General features: G+C 45.8%; 2 protein-coding genes across 3 annotated transcripts; both read left to right on the plus strand.

Annotated features, from left to right (window-relative positions):
• Positions 1-471: 471 nt before the first annotated feature.
• Positions 472-8,508, plus strand: LOC131267702 (acetyl-coenzyme A synthetase). Of its 2 annotated transcripts, none has more exons than XM_058270640.1 (7): positions 472-896; positions 4,441-4,636; positions 4,797-5,030; positions 5,110-5,573; positions 5,644-5,812; positions 5,899-6,088; positions 6,153-8,508. In XM_058270640.1, the coding sequence occupies exons 1-7, from the start codon at positions 586-588 to the stop codon at positions 6,593-6,595; spliced, it is 2,007 nt and encodes a 668-aa protein (XP_058126623.1). In that variant the 5' UTR covers positions 472-585; the 3' UTR covers positions 6,596-8,508. The 2 variants fall into 2 exon arrangements, with proteins under 2 accessions (XP_058126623.1, XP_058126624.1); XM_058270641.1 differs by having other exon boundaries at positions 4,797-5,016; positions 5,108-5,573.
• Positions 8,509-9,196: 688 nt separating this feature from the next.
• On the plus strand, positions 9,197-10,567 carry LOC131266592 (inositol monophosphatase 1-like). The gene is made up of 4 exons (XM_058269170.1): positions 9,197-9,379; positions 9,498-9,631; positions 9,697-10,062; positions 10,130-10,567. The coding sequence occupies exons 1-4, from the start codon at positions 9,323-9,325 to the stop codon at positions 10,389-10,391; spliced, it is 819 nt and encodes a 272-aa protein (XP_058125153.1). The 5' UTR covers positions 9,197-9,322; the 3' UTR covers positions 10,392-10,567.
• The last annotated feature ends 607 nt before the right edge of the window (positions 10,568-11,174 follow it).

Consider the following 11,174-nt stretch of genomic DNA (forward strand, 5'->3'; position numbering starts at 1 on the left):
GCGCGGAGGGGTATCGTGCGGGGTGAAGTAGCACGCGGCACTTCTGCGTAACAAGCGAGCGAGAAAGAGAGCCAGAGAGCTAGGTCGGCGCTAGTAGTAAAAAAGGAACAAGTGTGTACGATACTCGTACAAAACAACAACAACTCGGCCAGTGACAGATATCATATGCGCGTTACGGTGCTCGGTTCACCAACCAAACACCGCAAGCAAGAGTAGGCGCGGAGTGTTTGTTGTGCTTTTTCGCGGAACCCGCGAGCGCAAGAGGTGGAAAATTCTCTTCAAGCAAACGTTCGCGATTTTGCAATAGCGCCCGTCTCAGTGCCGATCGATCGCTTGACGAGTGAGAAGGTTGCCTTCCAGGACACGCGAAACCCCAGTGCACTTATGAGTGAACCAACAACGAAAACAACCCATCAACATCGTTTTCATCCAGCGTCCGAGCGAGCGTTGAACAGTGGAGAAAATTGGTAGTGACAAGAGTGGCAATCCGTTTTCCCAGTGGAGAAAAAAAAAACAAACCCCATTGACACAGAACACCTAACGCATATCAGTAGTGATAAGTAGTGAACGCAAACGGTGTCCAGAATGCCCTCGGAACAGCAGGTTTTCAATCCGCATCCGGATGTCGCCAGCAAGGCGTACATCAACAGCGTGCAGCAGTACCGAGACTTCTACCAGCAGTCGCTGGACAATCCCGCCCAGTTCTGGGCGAACGTGGCCAAGCAGTTCCACTGGGAGACGCCGTACGATCCGAAGAACTTCTTCTCGTACAACTTCGACATCTCCGAGGGGCCCATCTTCGTCAAGTGGATGGAGGGTGCATCGACGAACATTTGCTACAATCTGCTCGATCGAAACGTGAAGAATGGCCTCGGCGATACAGTGGCCTACTACTGGTAAGCATGGCGGCATTCCCCGAATTTTCATTCTTTCCCGTAGGTCCTTGCTTTAGCAGCAGCCTTCTATCGGGAATATTATGTAACGCAAAATAACTTCCGTAGTCCTGCAAACACGATTTACATCGAGAGCGAGAAGGCCAACGAGTAAGGGGATTTTTTATGAAAGAGAGCGCATACGCAAGGAGCATCCTGCTTTGTTTCGCCTGGCACCTCTGATGGAGAAGCCTGGTGGCAGGATGCGCCGTTTGGAACGGTGCACAGTACCAGCTGAGAGCGCGGAACTTTATGGAAGGTCGCAGAAGGGCTTCGGCGGGAATTGCGGTAGGCCAAACGCAGTTCAGGGCGAGGGCTTACGTCAATTTGATTCATTGATTTTTTCCTTCGTTCCTCCTGGCTCTGTTTTTAGGGGGTAATCTATACAAACACACACACTGCGGCTTACGTAGTTTCTAAGCTCATTCAGCAGCTTTTTTTGGACGCAATAGGTGGTCCAAACAAATCGTCCGAGTCATGCAATACTCCGAGGGGTACTTGCGTAGGTTTCGGATTTGGGGTTTCCACCCTCCTCGCAGCTACCATCCGCCAATACCTGCGCAATCTTTGCTTCCGTTGTAAGGAACCTGAGGGTAGTCTTCGGTTGTGGACCCACTTACAGGAAAATTCAACCACCAGCTATCGGTGCTGCACCTTTTATGTGTGTGTAAGCAAATGAATAATTGAAGGTGCGAGGTGTTAATTCAGGTCGATTTAATTCGCTCTCCTCCACACCACCGCTCCCGGTGGGGGTTAAGTCTCCATTGCCGCGGTCCACCGAACTCCAGCGGAGGTTGGCATTCGCAACCCCCAGGACGCACAACGAAAGGTTCAACCAAGAGTCTTACTTTCAGCGGCTGGTGACCGTTGAAGTTTCTGTCGACCAAACAGCGGACAGCTAGTTGTGTTCACGACCGATGGTCCGATTATTCTGGAACAGTAACAAGCGGTTGTGTATCATATGGCAATGGATCAAATTTCGGCACGAGACCAAAGAAAAGGAAATCAGAAGAGAATGTATCCAGAGCTGCAGGGGGAATTGTTGAAGGTCGTGGTTTAAAATAGAACGTACCCCACAATTTTTCGCCATGAGTTTCGCAAGGCGTGGAGGTCGTTCGACACAGGGGGAACACCTGCATCTTACGGGACATACAACAATCGAATGTAGTGCTTCACTTCCGGCTGCATGTGAAGTCGAAGCTTGGAAAAAAAGGAATGTCCGTAAAGCCGCGATTCCACGGGGCGGCCAATGCCGAGCGTGCAAATGTTAAACGGAATCATTCTAGCGAGAACATGTGCGAAACATATCAACAGGTTGACGGTACAAGGTTGCTTAACATTGACCCTTACCGGCGGCACGACTGGCAGTGGCTGATTTATTCATTTCGATAATCAACTAATAGGAAGGTTCCTTTTATAAGGGATCACCGGCAACTCTAGTTAATTGGAATGCAATGTGCGCACGGTCAATCGCTCCCTGGTCCCAGCCTGAAACGCAGCTATGAGAATATCCAACGGTTGTAGAGGAAATATTTTCACGTTAATCGATATTTTCAATTGCGTCTTGCTCAAACGTGAGGGTAAAATCTGCAAATGTCTTATCAGCGTTAGCAGTTAGTACCATCTGCCATTCGAAATTCTCCATCCCATCCTCAGTTCGCTCAACCCCTAGCGCCTTATTGTTCGGTCATTAATGGGGTGTTTTTCGCCCCGTCGCAAGCAACCGATCGACATTGAAGTGTGTATTTGTTTACATTTCGTCATCGAATGGCTTTCGCGTGTTCCGGACTTTTGCGAAGATAAAAAAAATGAATTCGTGCCTCTGCTGAAGGAAAAAAATCGATCGTTTTACGTCATCAATCGCTGGTGCGAAGTGCTTCGGGATGGTTGGTAAATATATCGTGTGTCGCAAATCTGTTTAGAATACACCGGATGATTGAATTAGGCAAGAAACGGGTTTTTTTTTCTGTTGGAAACTTATTGTTTCAGCATTGTCACTTCAGCAGCACCTGGCCGTTTCCAGTCGGCTGAGAGCATTACTTGAGAGAACTTTGGAAGAAAAAAAACTCAAGGCCAAGACCGCATTGAAGCATCTTTCCGTGCCTGAGTAGCATTTCGTAGTGGCTCCGAAGTGGCCTATCATACGCCACCCCCTCCTAGGAAGCGACGCCACTGTCCGCTGTGAACTTAGAGGCACAAAGTCTCAGAACACGAAAAACAAGTGACCGACCACACGTGACGGGAAATGTTGCTGCAATGATAATGGCCGTTCTTTGATGGCGCCGGGCACTCAAACCAAGATGCATATGCCACATCTTCCGGTTAATGGAGTGGCAAGTAACTAACTTGGAACCCTTAGTTTTCAGTCTTACTTTATTTTATACTGCATTTAGTATGAAAAGGAACATAAAAGTACCGAAGGAAAATAGCATAAGGTTATTTTGAGCAACGCAACGTTTCGTTTAAGTGGTTTATTCTTTGCTAATTACTATTCAGGAAGAATTACACTAGCGCTGTTAAACATTTTGCTTCGTTTACGATGTATAAAACGTGTTTTTGTTATTTGTGAGAGAAGGAAGGTATCTAAACACAAACGCTAAAAAAATCATCCTCCAGCCGGCGGAATTAGCACGCGGGTGGACAAAATGGTTTGTTTTAATGGAGACTTCGTCAAATCCAAAGCGTGTCCAACGTGCCTACCTTGGCTTCGCATGAGCGATGAAACGTGATTACGTGATACTGGCCAATTTGTGCGATGTTTGTATCATTTTCTTTCTTTTTTTTGCGGGACTTCTCTATGTTATCTGTCTATTATCTTTTAATTGTAAAATCATACGACATGAAATCAGGGCTTCCGCAGCCAATTGGCTTCCACACTGAGTGCAAGAGAACTTACAAAACCTTTGTATTTCAGATCGAACACAAGATTAGAGTTAAAAGCGATGGCGTTTCGAAGATAATTTCAAAACACTGTTCAAGAATTTAAAATGTACCACGAGCGGGTCGCGAATTATTTATTTTTTTTTTTACGTCATAAATTTGTCCCTGTTTGGTTGCGTCAGTGTGTTGTATCATTCATGAATTTTATATCAACCTGTAAAACTTTCGCGTTGACGTCAAACCCTGCCAAACAACCCCGACAGTTCTTCAGAAATGACAGAAAATTACATCACGAGATGGAGCTCCATCAGCAAACCTCAAAGACAGCTCTGATTGATTGTTTGACGTTTAAAGTCTAACTAACTTTTAAACAACGGTCGAGTGAAAGTTATCACACTCCGACACTCCACGGCCAAGGTTAAAACCGTGGCATAAAAACCGGGTGACTTTCGGGACGCGTCCTGTTCCGTCAGCCCGATGGATTATAGAAACCACAAGGAGCGAGATAAGGATAAGGTGGGGTGTAAGGACCGGTTCAACCAGGTTCAAGGAAGCCACAACACCCGATCGGGATTTACGCGGTGGTTGATTAACCTTTTTTTTTATTCCTTTCTTCTACGTCACCCAGGGAAGGCAATCACCCGGACGACTACAGTCGGCTGACCTACCGAAAGCTACTGGAGGAGGTATGCCGCTTTTCGAACGTGCTGAAGGCGCACGGTGTGCAGAAGGGCGACCGGGTTTCGATCTACATGCCGATGACCATGGAACTCCCGGTTGCAATGCTGGCGTGTGCAAGAATCGGAGCCGTCCATTCGATTGTGGTAAGAATGGACACAACACCACTCGGTTAATGTATTCTGAACTGAGCTCGACGAAAGAATACCACCGTGTGTTTGTGTGGCCACTGCTTTCGTCATCCAACTGCCAACATACTAAATGGTCGTACCAATTTTTTTCTTTTCTTTGCTCCCTCACTTGTAGTTCGCCGGTTTTTCGTCCGATTCGCTGGCGGAACGTATGCACGACTGTCAGGCGAAGGTGCTGATCACCGCCGATGGGGCCTGGCGTGGTGAGAAAATTTTGCATTTAAAAGAAATCTGTGATACGGCGATGGACAAGGCGGAGGAGCTGGGCCACCACGTGGAGACCTGCATCGTGGTGTCACATATCAACCGCGTCACACCGGGCAACGTCGGTTGGGATGGTTCGTTCGATGTACGTAGAACGCTGGATCTTTTGTTTTTTCATTCGCATATCTTACTGACCTCGGATTTGTTCCTTCGCTTCTTTACAGACTCCTTGGAGGGATGGCCGCGATTTCTGGTGGCACCAGGAGATGGAGGAAGCCGAACCGTCCTGCTATCCGGAGTGGATGGCGGCCGAGGACCCCCTGTTCATGCTGTACACCAGTGGTTCGACGGGAAAACCGAAGGGAGTGCTGCACACGACCGCCGGCTACCTGCTGTACGCCGCCACCACGTTCAAGATCGTGTTCGACTACAAGCCGCACGATATCTACTGGTGCACGGCCGATATCGGTTGGATCACCGGCCATACGTACGTTTTGTACGGACCGCTAGCGAACGGTGCCACGTCGGTAATGTTCGAGGGCACCCCGTTCTTCCCGGAGAACGATCGCTACTGGGAGATCATCGATAAGTACAAGGTATCGCAGTTCTACACCGCACCGACGGCCATCCGTTCGTTGATGAAGTTTGGCGATGAACCCGTACTGAAGCATGATCTTTCAACACTGAGGTAGGCAACTGATCATGACAATTGACGTAAGAATATGTTTTGAATTTGAATATGCTTTGTCCTCTGTTAGGGTACTCGGTAGCGTAGGAGAACCCATCAACCCCGAAGCATGGCTCTGGTATTACCGTGTGATCGGTAAAGAGCGTTGTTCGATTGTGGATACCTTCTGGCAGACGGAGACTGGTGGCCATGTGATCACTCCGCTTCCGGGAGCAACACCAATGAAACCAGGCTCAGCAGTATGTACAATGACGTTGGGTTGTGCCAAAATCGAAACGCATATAGCTCATAACATTTTCGCATATAACTCATCTTTTCGGTACAGTCATTCCCCTTCTTCGGCGTGAAACCAACACTGCTCGATGAAAGCGGCACCGAGATTAAAGGCGAGGGCGAAGGCTACTTGGTGTTCTCCCAGCCATGGCCAGGAATGATGCGTACGTTGTTTAACAACCATCCTCGCTACGAATCTACCTATTTCTCGAAGTTTAACGGCTACTACTGCACAGGCGATGGTGAGTTGTTGGCCATCCATGTAGGAGAATATTGTACTAATCGTTTACGCCTTTCAATACACAGGTGCTCGCCGTGATGCCGATGGATATTACTGGGTGACCGGACGTGTGGACGATATGTTGAACGTATCGGGCCATCTGATGTCCACCTCGGAGGTGGAATCGGTTCTCACCGAACACTCGCGCGTTTCGGAGGCGGCCGTCGTCTCCCGGCCACACCCGGTCAAGGGTGAATGTTTGTACTGCTTCATCACGCCAAACCAAAACGAAACATTCGACAAGACGCTGATCAACGAGCTGAAGGTGCTGGTCCGGGAGCGTATCGGGCCATTCGCGCAACCGGATGTCATCCAGCACGCCCCAGGTCTGCCGAAGACACGCTCGGGAAAAATCATGCGACGAGTGTTGCGCAAGGTTGCAATCAATGACCGGGATGTGGGCGATACATCGACGCTGGCGGATGAAAACATTATCGAGCAACTGTTTGCCAACCGACCCGTCAACTAAAGACTTTCGCCAAGGCAAGCTTGACCCAAGCAAATTGCTGCAAATGTCTATAGGTTGATTTCCATTTCCACTGATACGCACGGTAGAAGATCGTGCGCGCCGCGCTTGAGGTACAATTGAGTAATGATTATATTTCAGCGGCCCGTCTCATTAAGGATACCATCTAAATGAAACCATTAAAAAAAATACCCTACACTAATGCTGGACATCGGGGAACAGACGCAGGCGCTATTGTTTGCTTCAGTACGCTGGACATTCATTGTTGTAAGAACGATCGATTTGCTAGGACACCACCGGTACGCGAACAACATCATGGCTTGCCAGGGAATGGTATCCAAAAGTGGATACTGGATCCAGGTACTAGATTTAGTAAGGCCACAGGAAGAAGGGCACAGGCAATGCGTTCGCTAAAATGAGAAGAAGCAGGGCAGCTTATATGAATATTACCACTCCCGGGAAAAAAGTTAATCTGAATGGATGAATGATACTATAAGTAGATGTTATTGCATTCTAAGAAATTTAAGGCTAATTGTTTTAGTATTAAACAATACAATGCTAGTGCAGGAGCAAGGGAATGCGGGATGCGTTCTTCGTCCTCCCGAGTGTTTGAAATCTCAAGGGCTTAAGAGAAATCTACAAACTGATTCCATGCGTGTGATGCAAGTGATAGGGCCGTGTGTGGAAGGAATCAGGTCAACCTTGGACTCACAGACACACCAGGGACTTCGCATGGCGAAAGGACAAATGTTTAGTGAAATTGAACGATCGAAAACACACTCACATCGCACATACCCACATACATTATCAGAGGGTTCTGCTGTAGCGTTTGCTTTATCCTCTCCATCTCTCCTTCTCTCTCGGTGAGAAACATCCTTTTATTTTATCACAGTGATAACGCACGCACAGTCCCTACAAACACAAACTACTAGTGAATGCAGTGAAACACCGATATTTTACGTTTTATTTGTTACTACACTTTAATCCTCTCTTTATAAGTTTTATCACAAATAAACTCTCACAAAGCTTAAAACTAGGCACCATAATACACCAATCGTTATCCATTACTCATTTCACACTCCACCAAACTAAGCCGCAGATCGATGACACCAGTCCACAAAACAAGAGAACTTCTCACTTAAGTTGCCGAAAAGATCGAACGCAACATGCTGGGGATTCCCACTTTTAGCGCCTAGCTCTCAGTAAAAACCGCCCAAATTGAAAACATATCATTTTCTGCCGATGTTGGGAGCATATTTGTAGGAATAATCAATTCGATATGCTATACTTATTATCGATTAGCGTTTATCAAATGTTACAATCCTAGTGCAAATGTTTCGGGGGTTTGCAAACCTCACACTCTGTGTTGTTATTTGGCCGAGGTGGGAAGCGAAAATGAGGGGTTTTCTAGCGCGGGAAACCTTCGGACCGATGGTTTCCAATTTGCACATTCTGTTAGCCCTTGCCTTTGTGGCAATTTGCTATCATTTTCCTATCATTACCCGAACGAAACATATCATGTAGCGTGCCTGCAGAAAAAAAAACAAGCGAATCGGTGGAAGAGTGCGTGCGCCAAACACACGCACATTCCCACTGTCCCCCGGTTGCGGTTACTATTTTTAATCGTTTATATTTGACAAAGTTTTGCGGCAGGATCGTGGATGTTGGAGTGACACATATGTTTAAAGCATCATTTCCGGCGCCTCCCGGTCCTCCATCATTTTAACCGTTTGTAAAACTGTGTCGGTACGCATGTATCTATTCACTGTTGTTCGTTTCGTGAGTCTATACACAACTTGGAAAAGTAGAGCTTAATCCAAGTAAAGCATGATTGGAAAAGTAAAACGTAAAAACCATGTACTGATGAAATGATACTGGAAAACATAAACTAAACTACTGAAATATATACATCCATATGCAATGAAAATGGTTACTTCATATTGTTTGTTATTGGGACTTTAAAATGTAATCTATTGGACCAACAAATTATAGGAATCATAGACCGTGAGGTGGTTCCACTTGCTCAAATCGACCAAAAGTTTCTTATTTAAATTTGAATATGTTGAATGCACGTGGTCGCTTTGTTCGTTATCAAAATGATGTTGTCCTAATGGTGTACAATGGGAACGCATTTCATTATATGGTTTAAGTTGTATTTTCACGTAAAAAATCTTTTGTCCTTCTTGTTTTCTCTATAACTTCATTAAATTTAAACGAGACGAAAATATTAACGAATAAATACCAAGTTTCGAATGCAGGGCTGCCTTTCAGGTTGTCAAATCCCACAAATTTTAATACAGACTCAACCTACTTGCAATGCCTTGGTTTCAACCATAGGTTATTTAGTACGGTTATCTCAAAAGGGATTTGGCGGCATTTTACTTAAGAAAGTCTGTTGTAATCAATAAGGATCATCAGTTGTATTACTTATATGTTGTATTAACTTGGGAACAGACCTTCTTTACCATTCAAAATTATACATCTCAACGACTGTTCGTGAAGTTTAAACGACGGTAACTGTACTGTCAAATTTGTTTGGACGATGAGACCAGAGTTTAGATAAACTATGGTTTCACTCGGTGTTGTTATTTGTAATCGCGAAGAACAGAAACAGTATCAATTTATGTTTTGAAGCGTAAACACTGAAGTACTTGGTAGAATTGTTCAAATTAGATCGTGAATTACGCATATAGTACTAAACATTTTGTAAAACCCACATTCATCATAAGCATGAATCTCGACGAGTGCTTCGAACATGTTTTGGCACTGGTTGAAAGTGCCGGGCAAGTAAGTTTTTACAAAACATTAAAATGTACAGATTACAAGTCACGCTTAGGGAATAGTTTTCCCTCCGACGGTTAAGCAACACGTATCGATTTTCACTTAAACGTGTCTTCCATTGTAGGTGATTGCCGCCAGAAACTCCCAGCGGAAAACGGTGGTGCAAAAATCAAGCAACATCGATTTATTGACGGAAACCGACCAGCAAGTGGAGCGCATGTTGATGGACGGTATCTCCTCCAAATACCCTGATCATAGGTAAAGAAAACGTGGTGTCTTATCATTGCGTTAGCATTCACCTTACGTTCCCCCAATACTACCAGGTTTATTGGGGAGGAAGAGACAAGCGAGGGCAAGAAAGCCGAGCTAACCGAAGCCCCAACCTGGATCATAGATCCCGTGGACGGCACGATGAACTTTGTGCACAGTTTCCCCCATTCTTGCATTTCCATCGCGTTGCTTGTCGACCGTGTGGCCGAGATTGCCATAATTTATAATCCCATCCTTAACCAGAAGTTTACGGCACGCCGTGGTAAGGGTGCGTTTTTGAACGGAAACCGGATTAGCGTGTCGGGAGAAACGTCCCTCGAGGGTGCCCTTGTTACGACGGAGTTCGGAACGAGCCGGGACGAAGAAAAAACTAAGGTCGTGTTGGAAAACATCGGCAAATTGGTGCGAAAAGTTCATGGGTAAGTTTGCTCTGCCGTGGTCTGGGTCCACTTTTGAGCCTTATTATGATCACCTTTGTTCGTTTAGAATGCGTAGCCTCGGTTCAGCCGCTCTCAACATGGCCATGGTGGCGCTAGGTGGAGCCGATTTCAATTACGAATTTGGAATTCACGCCTGGGACATTGCGGCTGGCGACTTGCTGGTCCGTGAGGCAGGTGGAGTGTGCCTCGATCCGGCCGGTGGTCCGTTGGATTTAATGTCCCGTCGGGTGCTGTGTGCTAGTTCGCAAGCACTAGCCGACCAGGTGGTCCTCGAGCTGACGCAGTTCTATCCAGAACCAAGGGATTAAAACATAACTAAGGCTATCGGAGAACGCTGTTTGAATCGTCGATGGAGCAGACGGTTTAATGTACTTACCCCATATATGTACCCCTGACAAATTATTGGCTCTAAAGTCCAAGAGTTTGTCAAAAACTATATACCGAAAGTAATAAACGTTGTTGAATGTTGTGTTATTATCATAAAGTAAAAACCACAGCTGCGTTTAACTTTCTTATGTCTAAAACATATCCGTTTTTTTGTTTATTTTACCAGACAGCATACCCTGTATGAAGTGTATCAATCGTGCTTCGTACTGTTACTCAAAGAATGGCCATCGATAATTCCTTCCCCACTGCTTTCTTTCGTTTCCGCTGTTTTCAGAAAGTTGGTTTGGTGTTATCCAACCAAAATTAATTCCTAAGGCGAATAGACAAACGAAAAACGAAAACTAACAAAAACAAAAGTCGCCTACAATCGCCCTTACCATTCATTTCCAAAGCACAGAGGCCGGTAGAATTTCGTTTTATACTCGCACACACAGTCGAATTGGCTAGTTAAGGTATCTCTAAATCGCTAATCAAAGGCAGCAACAAGTGGCATAACAAAATATATTAATTTATGTATTCAAGAGCTAATATAGAGTCTATGTCGTAGTCTCATTTCGTTTTCCCACGGGGAGTCTCTTTAGCTGCGGGTGCGTATATATTAGCTTCCCAAGACCTAGCGCCAGTCCACTTCCTGCATTCCAGAGAGTACCGGAAGAAATAACAATATCGATAAATAGAGCTGGAACATTCCGTTCCGTCCGTGC

The sequence above is a fragment of the Anopheles coustani genome, chromosome 2 (genome assembly GCF_943734705.1).
Source record: "Anopheles coustani chromosome 2, idAnoCousDA_361_x.2, whole genome shotgun sequence".
NCBI lineage: Eukaryota > Metazoa > Arthropoda > Insecta > Diptera > Culicidae > Anopheles > Anopheles coustani.